Source organism: Ovis canadensis, chromosome 7, assembly GCF_042477335.2.
Source record: "Ovis canadensis isolate MfBH-ARS-UI-01 breed Bighorn chromosome 7, ARS-UI_OviCan_v2, whole genome shotgun sequence".
In the NCBI taxonomy this organism is placed as follows: domain Eukaryota; kingdom Metazoa; phylum Chordata; class Mammalia; order Artiodactyla; family Bovidae; genus Ovis; species Ovis canadensis.
In genome coordinates this window covers 47320949-47334706 of record NC_091251.1, presented here as the reverse complement: position 1 = coordinate 47334706, position 13758 = coordinate 47320949, and the positions used below count along the sequence as shown (strand labels likewise).

At 39.2% G+C, this 13758-nt stretch overlaps 1 protein-coding gene across 1 annotated transcript in view; it reads right to left on the bottom strand.

Annotated features, from left to right (window-relative positions):
• Positions 1–13758, bottom strand: part of RTF1 (RTF1 homolog, Paf1/RNA polymerase II complex component) — a 44514-nt gene that overhangs the window by 26503 nt on the left and 4253 nt on the right. The window contains exon 2 of the mRNA XM_069596057.1: positions 5693–5803. Coding sequence (XP_069452158.1) covers positions 5693–5803 — 111 coding nt within the window. The remainder of the gene's footprint in view (positions 1–5692; positions 5804–13758) is intronic.

Genomic DNA, 13758 nt, shown 5'->3' with positions numbered 1-13758 from the left:
TCAGTCAGGTCTCATACACACTGACATCCTGCTCTCCCCTGCACTTACATGCAAGCAGACCCACACATAACACCAGGGAAGCATTATGTACATATGCAGTGATGGAAACCTAAAACAGCGACTAGAAGGAAGATGTTTTCTTAAGTAATAAATTAAAAGAAATTAGCACTTTGACTCTCACTCCTGTAACAGATACTCTAATGGATGGCAATTATCTAATAATACAAAGAGGGTTGGGAACTACTACATCACCCTGTGCCAGACTGAGTGTGTAGGGTGTATTATAGGCAGGTCCCTACTCTGGGAAGCAGCTGACCTTCCTGGCACTCAGCTGAAAGACAGGAAGGAACATGGGGTGGGGCGTGGCTGCTTTGGACTTGGGTGGCATTGACATGCTGCATATTGAGTATCCTGGAGACAGAAAAGCAATTTCTTCAGCATTTCAGAGAGGTTATCTCTAATGGGCAAGGAAGATCATATTCTAGGTCTCAGGACCCAGAGTAGAAACCACTGCAGTGCAGTTATTCCTGAAACGAATTTAGAGTGAAATGACATCCTTTGAAGTAAGTAGGGTTTAAGAATAGCTGGGCTAGCGATAAACTACAGGAATAGAGGTTCAAAGAATTGGAATAAGGCCCAAGCCCTCAACTTGAGACTGTTTTCTTATCTGTAAAGAAGGAATAATACTTGACCACATATCAGGGTAGTGTGAGACTCAAAGGAGACTGAATGAAAGATGTTTAGAGCACATCAGAAACCATGAAGCTCTATATAAATGGAGGGCACCATTTTATGATGGGAAAAGGAAACCAGATCCTCTGTGAGCCTCTGTTCTCTAATCTGTAATAAGGGAATCCAAATGATCTCTATGACCCCTTGGAGTAGGATTCTATATGAACTGAGTATTATACTAAATGGAAGCATTTGTCAAAAGGGTTCAGTAGTCATTATTCTAGATCTAAACAGTGGCCGATAGAGAGCTGTGTGGAAAGGGCATGGTTCCTGATTTAGGTGGTTTTCTTTCCCCCCTTGAAGATAGAAAAGGATCAGCCAAGCTAAAGAGTAAATGCAAATGTCAGCCTGAAGGACATGAGGAATAGCAAGTTTTCTTTTTCCTTAAAAGAAATTAATTACTTTGTAATTAATCACAGTACAAAGAACACTACTATACCTTATAATCAAGCAATCATGCATATTTAACTGGAAAATACACTCAATCACAAAAATCACAATCACAAGAATCCCTACACTCAATCACAAAAACTTACAATGTGGTTGTCGAGATAAAAAGTGAAACAGAAAAGATACCAAAAAACAAAGTAAAATATAATCAGTATTCCATTGCACTGTGTGGTAAGAGGTGTCAGAATTTGCTGTACACAGTTTAAGCAAGTGGTCCATGAAAATCACTTTATTTTTCTTATGATGAGATTTTTTTTGGTTTCTAGAAAATGAGGTGCTATAGTACGGTAATCTACATAGCCAACAACCAAGAAGTATGTTAAAAAATAAAAGCTTATGAGTAATTCAAACAGCTACTCTTGTTAAATTCAAGCAGAATATTCACACAAACTCTATGGGGCCCTGGCTTCCTGACCTCAGAGCAGATCAGATACAGGAAGCCGGAAGCAGAGCCATCACTAGGAGATGAGACAATGGCCACTGCTTACCTACGATAGTGGGGGGAAAAGGAAAGGCACCCCAACCTGCGCTGGTATTCTGGAAGTCATTATTTCACAGGACAAGAACTGCCATTCATAACCATTCATAATCAGCTTAAAAAACTATATTTGACAAAACGTATCCGAAAGTTTCAAATATAATAAACTTTCAAGAGTTTAGTTTTAGTATTGGGATAATTCATCTCCATGGAACATCTTTTTCTACAAGTATTGTGTGTATGACAACCTTACTAAATGAATATACACACTGAAAAACATTAGTTCGGCGGTGAAGGCCTTTATCGGAAGTACGTGCTGATTATTATTTGCATGGTAAGGCAGTAACACAACTTTGCTCTTGGGTATCTCGGCCAACTTCGTGGAAGTTATTACTAAATGAATTTTAAGTAAAAGTAGTATCCTTTTCAAAATGTCCTATTAAAAATATTGGAGCCAGCAAGCAATAAATAAAGTAGTGGAATAGGAGTGCAACTAGATCAACCTGGGAGCGCCCAAAAGATTAATGGGATAAAAGGGAAAGAGAAGAAGCTTCAGAAAGAAAGAAAGTAGAAGACAATGGAATGGGGGAAAGCAAGAAGAGACCAGAGTTTTGAAGAGGTGGTAAGCTGGAGCATGAAGTTCGTCCAGGAGGGCTGACACAAGTTCTAGGGAAGAAAAACCTGGTGTGACAAGCAGTGAATAACAGGGCTGGGCCCGACACTTTTATTTCTCAAAAGTGTAGAAAACAGGGCTATACATGAAGCTTTATAAAATAATCAGTCAGGCTGAGGGTATTAGAACATAAGTCTGATGTCCCCTTACTTTGTCTAATGTAGTTATATTCTGCTTTGAACAACAACAAAAAAGGTTTTCTTGGTATCTAACATGATTTTTACTGGTACCAAGTGAAAATCTAGGCTTTCTTCTTATGTCTTACCTAGATGCAGCCATCTGTTTCCACGAGACCCACCATGTTTCTAAAAAGGACTCTGAACTACCCGATTTAGAACTCTCTTCCTCCTAGTAGACTTTTGTTTCAGCCACTTTTTTGTTTTTAAACTTCATCTCATGAATGAGCACTAATTCTCTTCCTTCTAAGCTTGTTATTTTTCTTCCCCGCCACTCCTGTCTGCACCCTTGGTGGTGCTTCTCTTATCAAATGCGCTCAAGAAGGGACAAGAAGGGACAAGAAATGACGGTACCAAAACGCCACAACACAACATTATAAACTACCACTGCGGTGTGTTTCCCCATGTCCCAGGCACGGCCAATGAAAGGTTACAGGAAGAGTTCTACTTCTTATTTTCTCATGTGCCCAAGGTATGATTGAGAATAATTCACTCACCAAAAATAATACCAAAGCATATTTTCTTCCATTAAAGTTAGGTATTCCCTCCCCCCGACAGAGAATATAAATGAAATCTCTACTATTCCCTCCTGAAATGAACGTTTTCTTTCTTTTTTTTTTTTTGACTATACCACACAGCTTGTGGGATCTTAGTTCCCTGACTAGGGATCAAACCCATGCCCCAGGGAGCAGAAGCACTGAGTCCTATCTCTGGACCACCAGGGAAGTCCTCGTAATTGAACCTTAATATCCACTGTACCCATTTTTTCTGGATAGGAAACTTTCATAACTTCTTTGCATCTCCCTCCCCACCCCTACCAGTTAGCTAGATACCTTCTTATTCTAAAGTCAGTGCGTGTCTCTCCTTAAGACAAACCACCCATTAACCTAACTCAGTTGTTCCTGACAAATTTTCTGTTCCAGCAAATCTGAGGGGAACAATATAATTCTTTCTATCTGTGTTTATCATTGCTAATGACAATAAACCATAAAAGAGTCACATGGGAGGGGAAAAGTGTTGGGAGGTGTACATGGCAGCCATAAATCTGAGTTTACCATACTACTGAGTTCTCTAGTGGTTGGTAGGATTTTTTAAAAAAGACTTTCTTAATTGTCGAAAATAATGAAATAATTCACCCTAACTTTGTAGTGCTTTGTGCTTAAGCTAGTAGCCTGGGCCAGAAACTGATAATGCAGACCAAAAAAGAGGCACCTTTCAGAATGGCCATGAAACAGAGACTGCTATTTCCAGTGAAGGGTGAGCAGATTGGAGCAGAGCTGCAAGAAGCCAGTGAGCCTGGGCGATGGGACGTGGAGGCAGCTACAAGAGCTAAGAACTTTGCGGGGGGAAACTTACTCAAACTTTAACTCCCTACTAGACAGGGTGCAGCCTGTCTGTCAGCTTTTTCTCTAATAAGTACAGGAGTAGCTGGTAGCATTCTAAGGATGAAGACTCAAGAGTTGGTAAGTAGCTGAGAGTGACAAAGCTGGAGACATGTTTATGATGCTCGATCTACCCTAGCACATATTTGGGCTCCCCTAATGCTATGGAGTTGATACATACTCTGACTGCTTGATAGAAGCAGTTCAAAAGGATGAAGGGAATCCTTGTAGTAACTGCATACTCAAGAGTGATCTAATGATAGTACTATGGAGCTTCAAAGGATAGCTACTGATGTTTTCCTTAAGGAAGTACAAAGATCATAAACATGCTACAGGGTATTCCAAACACAACACAGATTTGGGATTACACTGTAGCAGCTGACTTCTAAAACATGGAAAATGAAAATAGTTAATGTAGGAATAGTGGGGAAGGGAATTATTTCAAGATTTTTCTGTTCTATTTTTGCTTCTTTTTTAATAGAAAAAACAAAGCAAATTATTTCATAAAGCCTACTGCTTTTCTATCAGATTACTTTATCAATTTTAGAGGAATTACAGTTCCTCCATGAAAAATAAATGAAACAAAAAATAAAATTCACACATTTACTACCTCTTATAGTCAAAACAATTTTAGGTCTGTTAAATTATTTACGATTAAGAGAATATCACTACAGTCAATCAGAATGCAATCTTTCCTAATCTGCATATGCAGGGCACTGGTGAATACTGTTCTGGCTGTTAACTAAATTTTATTATAATAGAAAAAAAATTTTTTTTTACTTCAGTGGAACTTTAAAACAAGATACTGTTAGTACACTGTTAAAAATATTTTCCTAAGGAGCTTCCCTGGTGGTCCAGTGGTTAAGAATCTGCCTTGCAATGCAGTGGACACAGGTTTGATCTCTGGTCCAGGAGGATCCTACACACCTCAGAGCAACTAAGCCCGAGTGCTACAACTACTGAAGCCTGTACACTGTGCTTAGCAACAAGAGAAGCCACCGTAATGAGAACCCCACACAGCACAATGAAGGGCAGCCTCTGCTTACTCCAACTAGAGAAAGCCTGCACAAAGCAATGAAGACCCAACACAGCCAAACAATAAAATAAAGAAATACAAAAATTAAAAAATTTTTCAACAAAAATTTTTTCCTAGACTGCAGGGTAAGAGATTAAACACAAAGGTGATATCCAGTCTACCTCCAGGAAATTACTAAGGGGAAGAAAAGTATTTTAAATCAAATGAGGAACATGTAGGAGTGTTTCAAAGACCTTTCCCCTAATCTCTCTCTTCCATTAAAGTTCTGGATCTTTTAGGGCCTTGTTTGGTGGTGGGCAGCAGACTGGGAAAATCACCTTGGCTTAAACAATGAACAGCTGGATATTTCTCTGTAATACCTAGACACCACTTTGGGGAATGTTGATTATGTCTACTCAAAGAAAGCTTCTTGTTTTTCTAAAGTATTTTCCACCATAATTTGGCATTCTTGATAGAATTTCTTTTCTGACATAGAAATGGGATTAAAAAGTTGACAAAAAAAATAAAAGAGATGATGACTAACAAGTTGTGCCCCTTCTGTAAGAGTGCTAAAAATAAAAAACTAAAAAATGGTCACAGATGCACTGCAGAGGTGCCTGCTGGTAACTAGCAGTGCAGAGAACATCACAATGTGAGAGCTTTCCAGACACAATTTTCTTTCCCTAAGAAGTTCTTACAGATCTTAGGCAGGAAGGTCTCAGGTTAAGGAAAAGAGGCTGTCGGGACTCTCAGATGCCCGTCAGAGGCCCACCCCTCCACACCCACCTCGTCATCACTGTTAGATGTCTCCGAGTCTGAGGAGGCAGCAGGCTGACTCACAGGTGGCTCCTTCTCTTCAGAGTCACTTCGCTTCCGCTTTGCCAGGGACAAGAGTTCCTGAGAGGGCAAAGTAGCCGCATGAGTTTTGTTTACAGAGAAAATACATCCAAAAATACTACAATGCCCACTTTCCCTAAATCTCTTCTACCTCTTTGTGGTTGCAATCAAAAAATACCATCATGGGAACTTTCATCACATGAACGGTCGGACTGCCACGCTTCTAAGTGGTAAAGAAATGTTTTCAAAATCTGTCCTGGGAATTCCCGGGTGGTCCAGTGGTTAAGACTGTACTTTTACTGCCAAGGGCCTGGGTTCAACCACTGGTGGGGGAACTAAGATCCCACAAGCCATAAAGCACAGGAAAAAAAAATTTAAAAATCTGTCCCCTCAATGGGAGGTGTATGTCTGAAATGGAAAAGTGATTAGAAAACTTAACTGTAGGCTACCCCCATATGTGTTACTCCCTCAGTCGTGTCCAGTTCTTTGCAACCCCATGGACTGTAGCCTGCCAGGCTCCTCTGTCCATGGGATTCTCCAGGCAAGAATACTGGAGTGGGTTGCCATTTACTTCTCCAGGGGATCTTCCCAACCCAGGGATCAAACCCAGGTCTCCGCCATTGCAAGCAGATTCTTTACTATCTGAGCCACCAGGGAAGCCCCAGGCTACCCCCAAATTTCCTCTATAAGTTACAGAAGTACTGATTCTCAGGACCATGTCTACAAAGGTAATCTGCTCCCTGTCCTTAGTGGTATAGCCAATACTCTGAGCATCTTCTTACTATATATATAAAATTCACGGTAAAACTGGCATCTGTGGCGCTGTTCAGAATAAGCTGACAAACTGTTAAGTTTCTGAAGGTGAAAGTTGCTCAGTCGTATCTGACTCTTTGTGACCCCATGGACTATAGCCTGCCAGGCTCTTCTGTCTATGGAATTCTCCAGGCCAGAATGCTGGAGATCTTCCCAACCCAAGGACCGAACACAGGATGCCTGCATTGCAGGCAGATTCTTTACCGTTTGAGCCACCAGGGAAGCCCAATAAGTTTCTGAGGTAGTTTTCTGAATGCTTAAACCAGGGCAGGGAAAAATATATTTCTGGTGCTTAACCCAGGGCCAAGCAGGAAGTATGCTGACCACTACATCAGAATCCTAATTTGATAACCCAAATATTTCCATTCACCATCTCTGCCTTGTCCTGGTGATTTAAGAAATTAAAGGGGAAGAGATATGCCATTTGGTAAGTTGTGGCTACAACCAGGATTTGCTCTTTCACATGGTTCCCCTCTCCTGTTAGTTCTCCCCAACTCAGTCCACTCAAAAACACAACAAAAGGATACTTGCTCTGGTTCTTACTCTTGGATAATATTAATACCAGACCAAAATTATATTGCACTTACCAGATGTCAGATACTTTTCTAAGCATCTAACATGTAATCTTCACAACACCTTAAGGTAAATATCATCACCCCTCCCGATTTAAAGATAAAAAAAACTAAGTAGTAGCAAAGGTTAAGTAATTTACCCAAGATAATACAGCCAGTGTATGACAGAGTCAGGATTCAAACCAGGACAGATAAAATCCTAGTTCCTATTTCTATCATGGTTTACATTTTCCCCTTATGCCAAAAAAAGAGAAAAATACAACTAATAAATACTAGTAGCATTATTCCTTGATGATGGTGGTGCTATACAACTAAAGATTAACAGCCAAGACAAAATTTTTAAAGACTGCTATAAAATATCTGTTTTCCTCTTCCAGTCTCTTTCTATTTTAGGAGTATACCCTCCTTGGCCAGAATGAGAAAATGACCTTCTCAGATTAACAGCTGACATGATCTCGTCTTCATAAGCAGTCATGAAACGTTACTCTTCTCATTTCCTTAGACAGAGCTGGCATACTAACTTCCTGAAAAGGCTTCAGATCATAAGAACACTCTCCCTTTTCATACCAAAATGGTAACTCCTACTGACCAAATACGAACTGCAACAATATTTGTGTGCTTATAGTCTTGTAAAAACAAGTATGTAATTTATATATAGTGTGTTTTATCCTTTCTTATGGACAGTTCTATGAGTTTGACAAATATAGCTGAACTACTCCTGTGAACCAGATACAGGACAGTCCCATCACGCCCTCCAAATTTTGCTGTAATTTGCACTGGTCAATAGGAGTCATTACTTTCATATGAAAAAGTAGAGTACGTATGACCTTCAGCCTTTTCAGGAAGTTAATGCTCTTCATCTCCCTCCCTCCATCCCCTGGCAATCACAGACCTGTTTTCTGTCCCTATACATCTGCCTATCATAAAATATCATATAAATGTAATCATGTAGCATGTAGTCTTTTGAATCCGGTTTTTTTTAGAATAATGCATTTAAGATTCATCCATGTTGCTGGGACAGGAATAGGCAGTTTGTTTCTTTTTATTGTTAAGTAATATTCCATTGTATGGATACACCACACTTTACCCATCTGCCAGTTGAAAAACATCTGGATTGTTTACAGCTTGGGGCAATTATTGGTTCATGTACAGGTTTTCATGTAAATACTAGTTTTTATTTCACCTGGATAAATGCCGAGTTATATGGTAATTTGTGTATGGCCTTTACTATTATCTTTTTTCTACATTACCTTCATGCAAATTTATAAAAATAGGAAAGATTTCTTATTTATAATTTTTTTTCTGAACCTTTGAGGTTCACAAATGCAACAGAATTCTGTTTTATAATAATACCAACTCATTATAACATGGATTTGGATATGTTGGCAATCAAATTCTTCCCTGAAACACAGACTATTACAAGCAGAAGATATGCATTAACAGTTACTGTAACTAAAGTGTTAAGATGTTAATACTGTCTTCCTGTTAAAGAGATTCCACATAATATTAAAAACCCAAGACAACTAACAAGAACCGTTCTAAGTTATCTGTATAGCACAGAGAACTCTACTCAAAATTCTGTAATTGACCTATATGGGAAAAGAATCTAAAAAAGAGTGAACGTATGTATTACTGATTCACTTTGCTGTGCACCTGATATTAACACAACACTGTAAATCAAATATACCCCAATAAAAATTTAACAAATAAGCAAATAAAATAAAAGATAAAAACCTAGCAAATGGCTCTTCATTAGTGGACAACTGCATCTGACAGGCACAGTCCTTCTTCTACAGCATTAAATACCATATTAACAACAGCACAGAGACAGCAAAGACCTTAAAAAGTGTGAAAGGCTACTCTTCACAGTTAAGGCCTTTATATTCTGAGGGCTCATAAATCAGCTGAACACACTAATGTGCAACAGAAAGGTCTTGCCAATACCGCACACACAGATAGATTTGTTACCTATAGGGGTGGATTTATCTAACACCAATACTCACAAAAGCCAGATTAAAATGATTCATGAATGGGGGTAGATCCACCTGCAGCTCTCTCTTGCCAGGCCCACTTCACTGTGCCACACTGGTTGAGATGATGTTGGTGTGTGTCCACTGGTTCTCTTACCATCCTCTCTGTATTTCATCACAGCTAGTGAAAACCTCTTTTCTCGGGATTCCTCTAGGATGCCATGGCAGTATAGGGTGCCAGCATGGCTTATCAAATTGAAGCTGAACTAAAGATCTGCTGAGAGTAATGCCAATGCCCAACACACCGCAGGTAAGACTGTGTAGGATGCCACATCTGGCTTCCAGAGGAGTGTCATTAACACTGCTTGATATTCAACACTAAACTAGGTGGCCAAAACTCAGACCCTAACAAAGCATGCCTAACTACACTAAGGTAATATTTATTAAAATAGTATTATTTTGGTTAAAATTATAATTTTAATCCATCAATATGTCAAGATTCATAAACCTGAGGGTTGAATTCCCCTACCCCATCATTCACAATGAGCTTTTTGTGATGCCATGTTGGGATCAACTTGTAATAAAGCAATTTAGCTTCCCCTTACTCTAAGGAAATTAAGTCTCATCTCTTTAATCAAACCTCCCATGATCACGTGAAAGTGGGATACACATTCTGTACCCCAGATAAGGAGAATAAAAGCTCATATGGATAAACCTCAGAGGTTTTTTTTCCCTAATAGTTAGTTAGCATGTATTTTTCACTTATTCATTCCACAAATACAACTGATATAAGTGATTACTGCCAATTAGGGTGACCAGACATCTTGGTTTGCTCAGGACTGTCCTGGTTTTAGCACTGAAAGTCCTGAATTCTGGGAAACTCAGTTCCTGGCAAGCTGGGACAGATATTAATAGTTCCCCTGCTATCAGCACCTACTATATACCAAGTCCTGAGTAGACAGTCATGAAGATACATAATCCTTTGATCTCACAGAACTGAAAACCAAGTGAGGGGGTATATGAATAACTGATTCACTTTACTGTTCACTTGAAACTAACAAAACATTATAAGTCAACTATACTCCAATAAAATTTTTAAAATAAATAAATAAAATCAAGTGAGGGAGAGAGACAAATAGATAAAGAAACAATTATATCTAGTAATAAGTGCTGAGAAGGTGGTTGTCAAGTGGATGGAACACCTATCTGCAATAGGGTGATTGCTTCTTTGAGGCAATGGTATTTAGGCTGAGACTAGAAACCTGGCGAGAGGAGACAGGGGTGCAGCAGTCTTCTGGACAGAAGTCTACAGAGAGAATAGATAAGGCCCTGAGACTGGCAACAGCTTGGCTTAACCAAAGAACTGAAAGGGAACCAGTGTGACTAGAGCTTCTTAGGCAAGGGGTAGGGGATGATGGAATGAGGCAGGTTAGAGGCGAGAAGAAACCACATCATTCCCAGGTTTATAAAGCAGGATCAGGAGAACAAATTTTATTGGAAGGCAGTGGGGAGCCTTCATCAAATGATTTTAAGCTAGGGAAGTAACCACCCCCTGAGAGGGCTTTTAGAAGAGCACTCTGACCAACAGGAATCGACTAGAAGGCCAGGGAAGAAGTACCGAGGGGTCCACAGCAGGGCAATCAGAGTGGATGTGGCCTGGACAGCCTAAGTAGCCACAGGGACACAGGCAAGTGGGAGGACCTGAGAGATGCTGAGTAAAGAGTAATAATTCACACAAGTGTAAATCTGAGATTAATTCCTATTTTTTCTTTCATATCAAAATTGTTGATAGAAGAACATGATTCCAACAGTGGACACTGGTTATTTTTAAAGAATAAGGAACACAGCCACTGTGTACACACATCTGTGGGATACAGGTATGCCATACATGTATCTGTACATACATGTATGTCCCATTCTGTTTTGCTGGAACTGTTTCAACAAGCATGCACTATTTTTGTAATTAAAAAACAAAAGAAAACAAACCAAACCAATGAACAAACACAAAAACCCTTCAGAATAAGTAATTCCAAAGTGACAGTATAACATTCTTTTACATATTGCATGACTGGAGCTAACTGTGGCAACTTCTTCCAATTACCAGCAAAGTGATTATAGTTATAGATAAAATACTGTGCTCTATAAATGCCCACATTGCCACAGAACTGATAAAATAAAGTCAGCTTTCAACACAATCAAAATAAAAAGTACATAAAAATCTTTAAAAAATTCTATTACTGTTATTTATTTATAATTGGTTCCCTCTTTGAATACTTTCTAACTAATGCACATTGGGCCTTATAGAAGAGATATCAGTATTACAGCAAAGGCTAGAGTAAGAACTCCCAATCTGACAGTGTCCTTTTTATCTCTAAGCAACCCCACTATACAGAAAAGTTAGAATCTAACTTTCTACCATGGATATGCCACAAGCAGCATTTGCTTATTCAGCAAAGATTTATTAATTGTCTACTCTGTGTCAGGCAGGCATTATTTTCAACTACCTACAATGCTTTCACTTGAGTCTCATAAGACAATTTTAATCTCTACACATCTAAGACTGAACATATACTCTTCACCTCTAAACCTGATCTTCCTCCAGGGTTCCCTATCTCATGCCAGAACATCCTCTTCCTCACCCCCAGCATCCAATCAATCATCAAACTCACAGTTTCATAGCATAAATATTATGTCCTATTGAATCCACTTTCTGCCGTGTCTATAACTACACCGGTCCAAGTTAGGCATTCATTCAACAAATATTGACAAGGCACATGCAGCAGGCCAGACACTATTCTAGATGCAGGGACACTCCACTGCCCTCTCGGAGCTTCCATTCTAGTGGAACTTACCCTCTCCACCATCTCTCACCTGGACTCCTCTATCTGCCACCTAACTGGTGTCCCTTCTCTAGATTACTCTTCACATGTCAGTCTGGGAAAACTTTTCAAAAGACAAAGAGGAACACCTCTTCCAGCTTAAAATCCTCCACTGGTTTCTCATTACCCTCAGAATAGAGTTCACAGTCCTGAATATTGCTGACCTGATCCTGCCAGTGGCTTAAAACTTCTTTTCAACCTCAGCCCACAGAGAGATAAATTAGACCTTATGAAACAATATCTTTATGAAACATACTTATCTTTATAAAGCCTGACATACAATTATTTTTTATACTTGATTCAATTTTGTTTTTATTTTTAATACTGGTTGTGATCCACTAAACTGGTTTTTCCATTTTCAAAGAATCCAAAGAGACTGCTTCTGCAGCTTCGCTTGGACCACTCTCTCTCCAACTAGTGATGTCGTAGTCACTGCTTCTTTCAGTTTCATGAGGGTGCTAGGCCCTTCCTGCCTCAACGGTTTTGTACATTTTGGTCCCTCAACCATGAACACTCACATGTCCCTGTACTCTTCAGTCACCTATCTCCTTGTCCCTAATTCATATTCCATGTCTCAGCTTAAATGTCACTCCCATCAGGCTAGCACTGGGTCCCAGGTCAAACTGTCACAGCATCTTTGTTCTTCCTTCCTAAGATGTAACAAAAATCTAAGGAAATGACTCTCTGAGCAATTTCAGCACCTGTCCCTCCCTCTGTGCTCCCCTACTCCCAGGTCCTGGAAGGTGGGAATTGCTTCCATTTTGTTCATCCAATAGCCTTATTGTCTAGCACTGTCTAACACATTTGTTGAAAGATTTAAAAAAAAAAAAAGAAAAAAATCTTTCCTTTTGGGGAACTTAGGAAGGGAGCAAGTAAGTACAAACCAAGAGAAGGGGTGTTGAAAGACAGGTTTTCAATTTTTCCTAAAAGCCTGTTATGGCTCCCACTGGACTCAACCTTCCCTGCACTATTTCTAAAGGAAAGTCAACTGAAACTGGCAGATGAGTTACATCAGGCAAGATACAACATTATGGCACAAATTTAAAACTACAGAAGTTAACACTGACACTTCTCACAACTTCATCCTAGACTTCAAACTGCTCTGACTCATGAAAAAAGACCTTAGGGACTTCCCTAGTGGTCCAGTGGCTAAGACTCCGTGATCACAATGCAGGGGGCCTAGGTTGGATTCCTGGTCAGAGAACTGGATCCCACATGCTGTAACTAAGAGTTCACATGCAGCAACTAAGAGTTCGCATGCCTTAATGAAGACTGAAGATCCCATGTGCTACAACTAAGACCTGGCACTGACAAAAAAAAAAAAAAAAAAGACTATATTAATAAGAAGCACTTCTAAATTTCCCAACTTTTATGTGAAAGATTTATGGAAGGATACTTTATAAGAATTATATTTTAAACACATAATGTCTAAAAATAATTCCTACAAAATACTTAGGGGCCTATTAAAAAAAAAGTTTAATTTATGGCTACTTCAAGTAGCATGAGCAAAGAGGACAGGATAACACAATTACCATCATTTTAAATGAAGATGAAAACTACAAAATAACTGCAGGTAGCTTTTCTTTTTTCCTTGAAAAAGGCAGAGTAAAGTTCTTATTATAAACACTGAGTTGTACTGACTTGAATAGACAACTTCTGATTCCTTTCTTGTCTTGGATGCTTTTCATATTACAGGACCCACTACATAAATATTATTCCGAAAGAGTGGCATATTATCTTCATATAGGTACAAGGTGGGGTAAAAAAAGCCTAGATTTGGC